Source organism: Emys orbicularis, chromosome 10 (genome assembly GCF_028017835.1).
Source record: "Emys orbicularis isolate rEmyOrb1 chromosome 10, rEmyOrb1.hap1, whole genome shotgun sequence".
Lineage (NCBI taxonomy): Eukaryota > Metazoa > Chordata > Testudines > Emydidae > Emys > Emys orbicularis.
In genome coordinates this window covers 50,750,746-50,763,279 of record NC_088692.1, presented here as the reverse complement: position 1 = coordinate 50,763,279, position 12,534 = coordinate 50,750,746, and the positions used below count along the sequence as shown (strand labels likewise).

The window sequence follows — 12,534 nt, the reverse complement described above, 5'->3', positions numbered from 1 at the left end:
TGAGCTGGGGAGGGAACAGTGAACCCACCAGCCCACATTTGCTGTCAGCCTCCAAGAATAACTTTGCTGGGGGAACCCCTTAAAAAAAAGCCAGTCTTGGGCACCTGCAATTAATCTGTGTCCACTCCCCGCTCCCACAGCTCCAGAAGAATTCTAAGAAGATTCAAGATACCCAAGCCAATAATGTAACTTTGTCAAAAACTTTTATCGAAATTGTACCAAAAATACATGTTCTAATGATGAATTAGAAAAAAGTAAAGATTTTACAGTGACAGGGTTATGCTTATTTTACAATTTAAATAACCTCAGGTTAGCCCCCTACTTTCTGTACAAAATATGTGTGCAGGAAAAGAAGTTCCAAGCAATATACATATTCACAATGGTTAGCCAAAGTCTGGTTGCAGTTGAGGATCTGCGGCTTTGCATGCATTAAAAGCAATGGAGCACCTAGAAGAGAGGGCAAATGTTTTTTTTAAGTAGCTCCAAAACATGAGTAATCAGAGGGTGACCCTTGGACCAGCTCAACACTATGGCATGCTCTAGAGTCTATGGATACGTCTACACTGCACTAAAAGACCCACCAGCTGGCTGGGTCAGCTGTCTTGGGCTCCCAGGGCTTGGGCTGTGGGACTGAAGATTGCAGTGTAGACATTTGGGCTCTAAGAGCCTGTGAGCGCAGGTAGGTCTCAGAGCATGGGCTCCACCCCAAGCCCAAAGGTCTACACTGCTATTTTTAGCCCCACAGCCGAGCCCTGCAATCCTCAGTCAACTGACCCAGGCTCTGAGACTCAGTGCATTTGGTTTTTAGTTAAAACAAATTGTGAGCTTATACAGATGTTAGGTGTAACCCTAAGACTTCCCAGCATACTTGGGGGAGTGGTCTGCATGTCTGGATGTCCCTGTTCTGGCACATCAGGATGTGAGCCACAGGAGAGTATCACTTGTACAATCTGAAGTCATTGGAAAGCTCAGGCCTACAAGGAAGAAGCATGCTACAGAGAGAAAGCTCTTTGCAGTAGAATCCCAGTGGGGGTGTACGGTACCAGAGACTAGGTTTACTATATAGACCTGCAGGCCTTGGCGTGATCACTGTACAGTTATTGTCAGGGTTATAAAAATTCTGCTAAAATTAATTTATACCGATAAGTTTCCTGGCTATGGACTATGGGGAGCAGGAGGGAATAAGAAGTGAAGTGCTCAGCTTGGATGGCAAAAGAGCGCACACATTCACCCTGGGCTATTGGATTCCTCTTTCCCCTATTTCCCTAGGTCTGTGATGGCCAAACAGGGGTCAGGGGCTGCTCACCACTGATGGGCTTTCAGCTCCCTTCATGCCCTGCCCTGTAGGTCCCAGCAACTAGGAGGTTGTGAGAGCAGGTTTGCCATAGACTGCTAGTGGGAATCAACCAGGTAATTAGAATCATAGAAGATGAGGGTTGGAAGGGACCTCAGGAGGTCATCTAGTCCTACCTCCTGCTCAAAGCAGGACCAATCTCAACTAAATCATCCCAGCCAGGACTGTGTCAATTATTTTGGTTCATTCTGCCAATACTTCTGTGAGATAGGAATTATTATTATTAAACCCATTTCACAGATGGGGTAAACTAAGGCAGAGAGAGAGGGCCAGGCCTTATGGACACTGCAAACCTGTGTCTGGAAAATGTGCCTCTGCTAACTCTGTTTTGCTGCCATGTGCTTTGAAAGCCACTCTCAATCTTGGTGTGCAATTTATGTAATTTTGCTTAAATTCACCCAGTGAAATGCTAGAAATAGAATCCAAGCATCCAGATTCCTCATCTTCTGCTCTAATCATTAGACAAGACCCTCTCTTCCCAACACAGTATTGCCAACTCATTGCAAAACTATTGCAAGTCTTGCGCTGTACTTAAATCTGTCATCACATAAGACTCCAAACTTTCATTTCTTTAATGAAGGAAATGTCTTGCCCTTGTGGCTGGGTGTAAAAACACGACCCTCAAAAGGCTCAAAACCCAAAGGCAAAGAAAAATAACTCCTAATTTTTTAAATCTCACAATTTTTTCTAGCCAGTCTCAATTTCTTGGAGCCTGACTCATGAGCCCTGAACAGCTGGGGCAGTGTGGGGCCATCCTCAATTCAATGCTTTGTAACCAGATGTTTGAAGATTTCCTGGCTTCTGTTAGCCCTAGTGTTTGGAATGGAGAGCTCCCCTCTGGGTGAATACCTATGTCCACAGGTATGAACCACACACAAGAGCAAGAATGGGGATTACAGCATTTTCTGATCCCTCTAGTGCCCCTCAAACTAGCTCTTCCCCTGGAGCTGAGAATTTAGGGTGATCAGTATATAGAGAACAGACTCAGTCCCTGGCTGGGCTCCCCTGGTAGGCTCTAGTCACCTGCCGCATCTCTCCTCCGGTGAAAGAGAAAATGATGTTTCCGGGGTCCAAGGAAAAGGCATCTCGGCCCCTCCAGCCACCGCTACCCCTATGGGAACCTCAGCCCGTGGAGAAATGCTGGACAAGCAGCCCGGAGTCCCAGTGCCGGGCAAGGCGCCTCTAAACGGGGCCTTCCGGGTGGCTAGCGACCCTGAGTGTCAGCCGGGACCCCTGCTCCAGCTCACGGCAGCCACCTCCAACGCTAGGGGCCCCCTCCTCGCTCCGACCCCCCTGAGTCAGCCCCGGGCCAGGCTCCGAGCAGCCCGGCCTAGGGCCAGGAGAGGAGCCGGAGCCCCAGCGGCAGGGCCCCCAGTGCCAGGGCGCGCCAGGCCGGCGCGTCCCGAGAGCGGCCCCCGGAGCGCACCCAGGCGCCTCCCGCGCCCGGCCCCTCGTCCTCTTCCCGCAGAAGCCGCTCCTCGTCCCGGTAGTCCTCGTCCGGGCCCGGCTCGGCGGGCGGCCCGGAGCACAGGCGGCCCATGTTGGCCTTGAGCACCTGGCAGAAGGGGCGCTCGGGCCCGTCGCAAACGCAGCGCTCCAGCGCGGGGCCCCCCGGCGCGGCCAGCAGCTGCCCCATGGCGGCCCGGCAGGCGGCCGTGCAGCGCCGCCCGTTGAAGAGCTGCCCGCAGCGGGCCAAGTAGGTGTCCAGCGGCTCCCGGCAGGCGGGCTCCTGCTGACAGCGGAAGCGGGCGGCCGTGCAGCCCAGGCCGCTGCGGGAGGGCCGGGGCAGGCAGGGCTCGATGGCCGCCTTCAGCCGGCGGCAGCGCGCGTCCTGCCCGCACTCGCAGCGCTCCAGGGCCGGGCCGCTCCGGCTGCCGTTCAGCCGCACCAGCGCCCCGATGCAGTGGCTGGGGCAGCCGCCGGGGGGCTCCCCTCCTCCGGCCCCGGCCAGCACCGGCTCGCAGGCCGCCTGCGACTGGCTGTAGGCGGAGCCACAGTCCGGCTCGTCCTGGCAGCGCAGCAGCGCTTCCCAGCAGGGCTCCCCCGGGGCGCCGCCGCCAGCGCGGCCCCAGCACAGCAGCAGCGGCAGGAACAGCCACATGGAGCGAGCGGCGCCCCAGGCTCCATGCGCTCCAGCGCCCGGCTCCGCCTCCAGCCTGCGCTCCTACCCCGGGGCCAGGCAACAGCGGCCGCCTGCTCCGCCCGGCACCGCTCGACTGCAGTCCGAGCGGGCCGTCCCCAGGTGACTCGAAGGGCCCAGTGCTGGTGCCGGTGGCGGGCTCCCCCGTCCTAGGGCAAGTGGCCGTCGGATCCCAGTCACAAGTTGGGCTGGCGCAGTCCGGCCCCCGTTTTCGCGGCCCGCTGTCCGGTGCACGGTGCAGTCAGGTGCCCGGTTGCACGCCCCGGTGACCGCTGTAGTCAGATGCCCGGTGCACGCTCCGCTGACCTGTGCAGTCAGGTGCCTGGTTGCTTGCCCCGCTATCCGGTGCACGGTGCAGTCAGATGCCCGGTTGCACGCCCCCACTTTGCAGTGCAGTCAGGCCCCCGGGTGCACGTTTCCCCTGGTCCCGGTGCACTCCGCGGTCAGATCCCCGGTGCAAAGTGCAGGCGCTGCGCTTCTACCATCCCTCTGGGTGAGGGGCGGGGGGACCCACACACACCAGTGACGGGAGAAATCTTTTCCATTCATCTTCCAGGCAGTTGCAGACCCATTGTTCCCTTTCCCCTCCTGTTGCAGCCCCTTCCCAGAGCCCCCTCCCTCTCTCCGCCCCCTTCCCCTCTGCTCTCCCAGCCTTCCAGTTCCTACAGCTGCCAGTGTGGTCTCCGGGCTTTCCCAAAATGGGGTAGGAAGAGGTTCCTGCTAGTCTCTGCAGAAACGGGCTCACTCACACCTTCCTCTTCCCCCCCCCTCTCCTCCCCATCCTAGTAATCACACAGCCATTCTTGTCATGCCTCAGATGGATCTCTTCTGCTCATCTGGCTAATCTTTCTGCAGCCAACATCAGCTCAGGGCCTCTTTGCACAGTGCCGGTGGCAGAGGTTGGTGTGGGTTAGGCAGAGGGGGATTTGCTGTGAGGCTGGACCAGAGGCCAGAAGAAGAGCAAAGGTGGAGCCTCTGGAGTGGAGAGGCTGGCAGAGGCTAACTTGGATGGTTGCTGCCTGTCTCGGTGTGGAGGAGGCAGAAGAGTGGACTGGGAGGGCCCAATTCCTCCCTTGCTCTGCGCCTTGCACAGCCATTTAGGCCTGTGCAAAATGCTGCCCAATCAGAATGCCAGGCAGAGGCAGCCTTTTGCACTAGGGTAAGTGCAAGCCACAGGGCAGTGGTGAGCCAGGCTCGGAGTGTGTGTGGCTGGGGCAGTGCTGGTGGTGACTGTAAATTGAGCACTGACTAGCAGAGGGTGGGCACTAGTCAGCTCTCAGTGGGTTACACTGCTATGCACAAGTGGTCTTACCTGCAGGCCAATTGATTTTTATGCCCGGTTTGGGGAAATGTCCCTGGCCAGCCTTGCCAGGGACCTGAATGGGGAGGGCAGTAGGGCTGGGCTTGTGGGGAGGGATAGAGACACAGAGGTGTGAAAGTGACTCTGGGCATGGAGAGGTCCGTGGTGGTCTGGGGGATTGCTATGGATGTGGGAACAGAGTGTGAGCGTGTCTGTTGCTCGGAGAGTTTGCAGGGCTGGTGTGTAAGGGGTGGCAGTGGTCAGGAGTTTAGCGGGGGAGGAGGGGAGACAGGGTTGGATATGGGTTTTAATCACTGCAAGTAAAAGGAGTGAATAGCATTTTCTGGGCTGGTTCATTCCCTTTGTCTCCCGTGGGCCATGCAGCGAGCTGGTGCCTTTATGGCAGAGAAGATTGTTCACGCCTTGCAGCCTGTCAATAGGGGCCTTTTTCAGATGGCCTCTGTTTTACTGCCATTGCCTTGACAAAGCGCACTTGAGAGCCTGCAAAGAAGTGCAGTTCACTCCATTCCACCCAGCCATTGAAATGGAAACGAACCTGATTTCCCCACCCTCTGGGCTTTCAGGAGGCAGGGGGCGGGGGCAGCAGCAGCCCCCAGGATTCTTGCCAGCTGCACAATAACACAAAGAAGCCTTCCTGATTTCCCTTGGGGAGTGTCCCAGGGAGGAGAGAGGAATGAAGATGGATTCCAGAAACAACCTCCATCCGCCCCCACCCCCCATACATTAAACTAAAGAATCTGGAAGGACAAAAGGTCTGATCCTGGGAGGTGCTGAGCGCTCTCAGCTTGGGTCCCAAGGACTCTGTCTGAGATGCTGCCAAGCCACTACAGTGCAGACTGGGTTGCATTTCCTTTGACGCACGTATTGCACCCTGAGAGCTTGTCTGCACCGGAAAATTCCATTGTGTTAGAACACGGCCTCGTGGAGTCATGGTAACACATTCGACACAAATTAGCACATGGTGTAGACCCAGACTGTTGTGCTTAACATTGTGGTAACAGGTTGTGGTTAATCTTTAACAAGCTGAGAAGACGTTAACTATGACCATTCTTGTCTACACTGAGGCCATGTCATGCTAAGGTGTGATTCTAACCTGTTACCTAATGGGTTGCAATTCTGGTGAAGACAAGGCCAAGTTTACATCAGCCTAGGGTTTACCTCAATCAGCTAACACGTGTTAAAACTACACTAGGGTTTTAGCTGGTGGTAACGTGATTTTTACCTGGTGTTAACACATGCCATGTCTTTATTCTGTGGAAGCAGAAAAAGAACTGTCAGAAAAGAACTGCAATGCATGACAGTTTGTTAGCAAGAGTCAGGCTAACTGTAGCCCTGATAACGCGAGATTTGTAGAAGCGAGGATTGTGTGAGGCGGGTGAGAAAGTACTGTGTGAGAAGTTATTGTGACCTTGTATAGATAAGGTGTAGAAGACCTTGTGTAGATAAGGTATAGGAAATATTGTATGTTGGCAAGAGTCAAAACAATTAAGAAATAAGATATCAAGATGGCTTATGTATAACAAAATGCAGCTGTCCCTCATTATTTTCTGTAATGAAAGGTATAAATGCTTGTTGTAATTAGGTATCAGTGAGAGAGACCTGCTTGGCTCTCTCCCTCTGCACAATTGTGAGAGTGAATAAAGCTTCTGACTTGCTGTACCCAAACAAAAAGTGAGAACTCAGTTTTTCTCCGACAATTTGGGGGCTCGTCCGGGATGGCAACGCCCTCAGAGGCACCGGCAGTTACTACGGATCGTTCCCCTTCAAACCCCATGGCGCCACAATAGAGGTAGGAGACCTTTTGAAATCTCTATTGGGGTGTCGGAGGAGGACTGTCCGTGGGGCCGTCTGTCCCTGTTGGGCTCACGCCATCCGAACTTATTGACTGTGCAGCAAGGTCAGATGCTGAGCGGCGTAGGGGAATTGTTTGCCGCCCCCTGTATGCATATGCGAGGTGCATAGGATTGCACCTGTGTTGAGGGGTTGTTACCGCCTCAGCAGGAGGGGTTTTTACTGCCTCATAGTCCGGACAGAGGGGTTGTTTACCGCCTCAAGAGGGGTTTTTACCGCCTCGAGTGATGCATCGAGGTACTTGGGAATAGTACCTGAGGTACTTGGGAATAGTACCTGGAGTAAGGCCTTGGTGTGTGTGTGTGTGTGTGTGTGTGTGTGTGTGTGTGTACACCAGTGTGAATTGAGTGTTACCGGAAGACGCCCAGAGTACTCTGCGAAGTCTTTTGGCTCGTGACCAGAACTACTCTAACGCAAGCCCGGTAACTAGAGGATCTTTTAGGAGATCCGACCCACGGTACGCTAACTCGGCCTGGCATCGTCCGGCGAGGAGGCTGCCTGGGTCTAGGAGTGTGTGAACCCATCTTCCCTCCCCTTTTCCTCTCCGTGTGAGCCACTGACAGTCGGACCATCTCACTGGATGCAACAGAGTAAGCGGCGCCGTCTCTCTGAGATTAGCCGACGCTCTTTGCTGAAGGGAGGTGTAGGAGGTCATGGCTATCCTCGTTAGTCTCTCCTGTGTGAGTACCCTGTAGGGAGAGATCCTTAGTTTATATGCCGCTAGCGCGGACAGGGCATCCTCCTCCCTGTGTGTGTGATTGGAAAATGGGTGGGGGACAGTCTAAGGATTCCCTCTCACCCCCTAAGGGTACCCCAGCTTATTTCATGTACGTACATTATGGTCTTAAAACCTGCAGGTATTTAGAGAATTGGAATCATTACACGCGTGAAAATTCATCTAAACAATGCCCACTAGAAGGTACCTTCAATCTAGATAAGATCATACATCTCAGAGGAGTTTTTAATCACCAAAAAAGAAAGCCTCTGACACACAATGGGAGCAATTTGTCTATTGAGGAAAGGAACGGGTTAATTTGAAATTCAGCTTGGTCCAGAGATAAAGAGAAAGTTAATCTACGTTCAAGGTCAAGAATCAATGCAGACCAGGCTAAGTACAAAGAAAAACTACTTTCGGCCCCAGCTGGCTGTGAAAAAATATAGACATAGTCAAACCAAAGGCAATACAAGTTACAGTGCTGAGATTACATTTGCAAAGCTTAACTGTCCAGTGAGATCCAACAGTCTGCCTTTGCGACCCTGGAGCCGGCGTGGTTTGGGGACGCTGAAGAAGCCACAGGCAGCCGGCCTGGACTGGAATCACTGAAAAGACGCCCCAGGAGACTTCAGGGTGTAAAAGAACTGCCCTCCCAAGAGAGGAAGCAAGTTGGAGATTGCACAGCACCTTCTCTCAACGTTATACACAGACGTGGCCAGTCTGGACATACGTGTGTGAGTATGAAAGTGTGCCTACTCTCAGCCGCAGTAAGTCTGAGAACCGGAGAGGGATTTAGCATTCCTCTCTCCACCCCGGTTGACCGGGAAGGGTGTCAGGTGGATCTACCCCAGTCGTAGCAGGACTGGGCAATAGAGAAGTTGGAGTAATAGGAAGAGTTGTGTACTTGATAACTAGAATTGAGCAATTAAGAGCATAGATCATGAACCAGGCAGCAACTCAAACCTATGCCCAGGGCAAGTTGCAAGCCTTGAGACAGGACTTCCAGGCAGAAAAGGAAGCACTGGCTAAGCAAGTACCGGTCCTTCAGGGACTTGTCAGAATTTAACCATTTGTGTTTGCATATGCTGTAACAGCAGTGTGTTTGCCACAAGAGAAAATTGAATAGTTAAACGCCAATGGGCCCTGCGTTTTGCCCAAGTGGCAAGCCTCACGAGGGAGGACTCGGGTAGCCTTGTGAGTAAGAATGTTTAAGAGAAGAGACCAGGAAGGGTGGGGGCTAGTTGAGAAGCCCACCCTCCTATCTAAATTGGTAGTGAAAAAGCCGGTGCCCATGGAAGGGACGGTTCAGCGAGAAAAGCAGGATTGGGCCCAAGCGGGCAGGCAATAGATAGAGAGATTGGAAAACAGGTTGGAAACTTTGAGGGCATAGTGGAAGGAAAGGAGTAAGTAATTATAAGCATGGGGATTTCAAATCCCCAGGACAATAATTGGAATGGTAAAATCTGAGTTGATTGGGTGTCGTTTTGGGAGACAAGCAAGTGATTTAAGAAAAGAGAGTGAAAAGTTAACTCTGTAGTTGCTAGAGGGAATCAAGCAGTGAAACTTGGTAGGAATGTCTGTAAGTAATTCAGGCAAGAGGTTATTTAAGTGGAATTATTCGACTATGAATACGTTAGTCTAATTTGCTGAAGAACACTCCTGCTGTATACAATCTGTGTTTTATAAGTTTGAGATGAATTGGTATTGTTTAAAGTTGCAAAAACCGAAAATACTTTTGCCAGACACAGGAAACTAGTGTTGTTTAATATGGTGTTTAGCATTTAATCCTTAAGGTGACTTAATGCTTTACAAGATTTGAAATGTTTTAACTAAAGACCAAAGGTTGTGGCTGCAGCAGGGTAGTCAAAGCCAGGAGAATAAAAGATTTGAATTTGTTTTTGGGTAACAAAATAGCAGATAAAAGATCTGGTAAAAAGATAGAGAAGGACAGTGCCCCTGGCTCTGTGTGGTCGAGCTGTCACTTTACTAGGGGTGCATGGAGATTTTGTAAGCACAAAAGAAACAGTTACACCTTGTGTAGAAATGGATGTGGCTAGTGTTGTGGAAATTGAATTGTGGAGAGGATGTGCATTTTCCCCAGAACATGTGCAGTGTATATTGTAGCAGAGGTAAAAGAAATGCAAACCTACCAGTATAGGTTGTGTTGTCTTTTTCAGATCACTGGGTGTTTGAAAGCAGGAGCTAGAAGTAAAAGGCAATCAAAAGTCTGGGAAAGTTAATTGTGTCCCTTTTAAAGTAAGAATCTTTAAGCTGTGGATAGCTTTGGATCTGGAAGCAAGCCAGAAAGCATCTGTATTAATGCAATTTTCTAACTAATAAGGTAGAAGCCACTGAAACCTGGGCTGCCTATGAAACAAATACAAGGAAATATGGGGTAATTCCTCTGTTTTGTCTAAAATCAACAAGAGTATGTGTATATAAAGGAAATATTTTAAGCAATGACTGACTACCCAGAAGGGGTAGACCTCTGTTCTTTTGTCTTTCAGATCATCAGAGAAAACGGATGCCAGCTGAACAGCATTCAATGTACCATGCATTTACTGGTACAATAGGAATTATTTTTGTGTTCTTTGTCCTGTCTTGTGGTGTTTGTCTTGTGGCCAGAATTGTTGGGTTTAATAATTTCATAAGACAGTCTAGTTCAAAATTAAATAGAAGGGTTAAATCAAAAAAAGCAGATACTTGTTTTATTCAACTTGGAATACAAAAAGTGTTTGGATAAATCAGGAAAATGTGATATACTAAAGTCTAATACAGTTGCTTAAGTAAGAAAAAGAAACTTCATTGGCCAGATTTTTAATTGAAAAAATTGTTGTTAAAATTTGCATACCAACAGTCTTTGGAAGCAAGGACATGGAAGGTTAACCCACTCCCCATATTGCCCATGGGATCCTTCTGGCTACCTCAGATTTCTAGCCAGAGGGCTGGGGAGGGAGGAAAGCTATTGGACACCTGAGGTTGTACCGAGTGAACTCCTCAAAAGTGGGTGTGCTTGTCCTGGTTTGTTGCTCCAAAGCTCTGTAATAAAGTTATTTTACTGGAAGGGTGTACATGGCATACATTGAATAAGACGACTAATGTACTGTATAATGGCAATGTGTATGTGTTCATTGTTGGGAAAAGGTGTATGAGTGAAGAGTGGACGTTTCCTTTGTAGGTTAAAAGAAGCCAAGAAGGGGAGAAGGAAAAAGAACAGAATGAGTTAACTGAGGAAAAAAATAGCTAGCAAGCTCAGTCCAAAGATAAGACGTTGGCCCCATCCAAGGATACTACCCACAGCTAAGACTTGGCTGACAGCCAAGAAAAGGGGGGGCCTGAATGTGCCCAACAACTATGATATCTGCAAAACACTGCCAGGCATTAATGAAATGTGTTAGGTTTCTTTTCTCACAGATAAAAGAAGTGCTACCCAAAGACCCTAGCAGCCCTGCCATTCATTGAAACAAGGAGACTGAGTCTATGTAAAGTCCATCAACGAAAGACTGCTTTGGCTCCATGCTGGAAAGGCCCTTTCCAAGTCCTGTTAACCACCAACACCGCTGTGAAGTGCCAAGGACTGCCCACCTGGAACCATGCTTCTTACTGCAAAAAGACCCCTCCACCTGGAGAGGATTCTCCAGCTGCTGATCAGCCTATTTCTCCTGCTAGCTCTGCTGTGCCTCCTGGACAGCAGGGAAGGAGGACAAGGTGAAGTGCTAGTAACCTCTCCTTTGTCCACTGACAGATCTACAATGCCTTTGAATTCTTTTACAGGAATCACACCAGTACAGGGTGAAGTGCTAGTAACCTCTCCCCTGCACTATGGTGAATCACAACTGCTTTTGAAGAAGAAAAGAAGAAACACTCGCTCTGCTGAAACCACCAAAGTCCAGGAATTCCTGACTACAAAAGACATTAAGAACTGGCCCTGGTGGAGAAGACGGAGCATCGTTTATTGGCAAGGAGGGAACTGTGGGGACCGTTCCTGGGAATGCGGGGTCCAGTGGTGGGGTGGATTCTTTCCAGGGGCAGGACTTTGTGCTTATGGACAGGTACCTTCAGGATGCACTGCCCTTCCTAATTGGCTTTCAGAAGATGAATATCAAAACCGCCTTGCCACCACTAGGACTACACCCACTAGTCCCTTGACCCCTGCCACCACCACTGTAACTTACCCAGATACAAACCGTACTGTATATTCCAATGAAACCCATTGGCCAAGGCTTTCACATCTTAGTGATTTACTGAAATTTTGTTCAGAGAAATTATTCTTTAAAGTTCAGGATAATGTATATGAGCAAACAATTGAATGGAAAACAAATGGATCAGTAGAGATAGAAATACATGATATCACTACCAGCGAACCCCAAGAATTAATAATTGCAATTGATGGGTTCTATAGTGAAGTAGATATGATGGTTGTTCCTGGAACTTGTACTGTGTTAAATGAGAGAGGCCCTTATTGTTATTTGGTCACCCAATTAGTGAATAATCAGACAAATACCCAAATTGTTCACAGGGGGCTGCCATTAGATTAGCACAACAGAGGGCTTGGGTTATTTCCTCTAGAAAGAAGAGAGACTTGACCGGATCCCTGTGGGATGGGGCCAATAGTGCAGCAGCAGTGTGGAATATTTTTAAGAACCAGGAACATGATGAGAAATTGGGCCAACTAGAGAAGGCCATTGGCCTTGTTTCTGGAGCACAACTAACCCAGGTACAGGCTGGAGTTGGTGAGTTACATGTTATTTCCGCCCTTAGTTCTATGACCCAGAAGTTGCTAAGAGAGATGGTACTGAATATCACTGAGGCTGGGAAGGCATTGCAGTGGGATCTAGCATGTTCAGAGACTCAGGATTTCCTGAATGACCAGCTGATGTCCATTCGGAATGATCTAGAACATCAGGCTTGGCCCACTGCCCTTACAGACACATCAGGAGTACCATCTGATCTGTGGCCATGGAGACTTACTTGGAAACTTTCTGGATGGAAGTGCGGACGTTCTCAGTGCTCCTTCCAAGCATATGGACCGGTAAAGGGGGTGTGGGCTCCTACATACCGTATCCTGCCGGGTCCATGGGGAGGATGCATGTGGGATTGGATAATTCACCGAGACATCTGGGAAATTAGACCACCTGATATGCCCAATCGAT

General features: G+C 50.1%; 1 protein-coding gene across 1 annotated transcript; it reads right to left on the bottom strand.

Moving 5' to 3' along the window:
* Nucleotides 1–2,684: 2,684 nt before the first annotated feature.
* On the bottom strand, nucleotides 2,685–3,455 carry LOC135884239 (growth arrest-specific protein 1-like). Its single transcript, XM_065411500.1, has one exon. It carries the CDS (start codon nucleotides 3,453–3,455, stop codon nucleotides 2,685–2,687), a length of 771 nt encoding a protein of 256 aa, XP_065267572.1.
* Nucleotides 3,456–12,534: the final 9,079 nt, after the last annotated feature.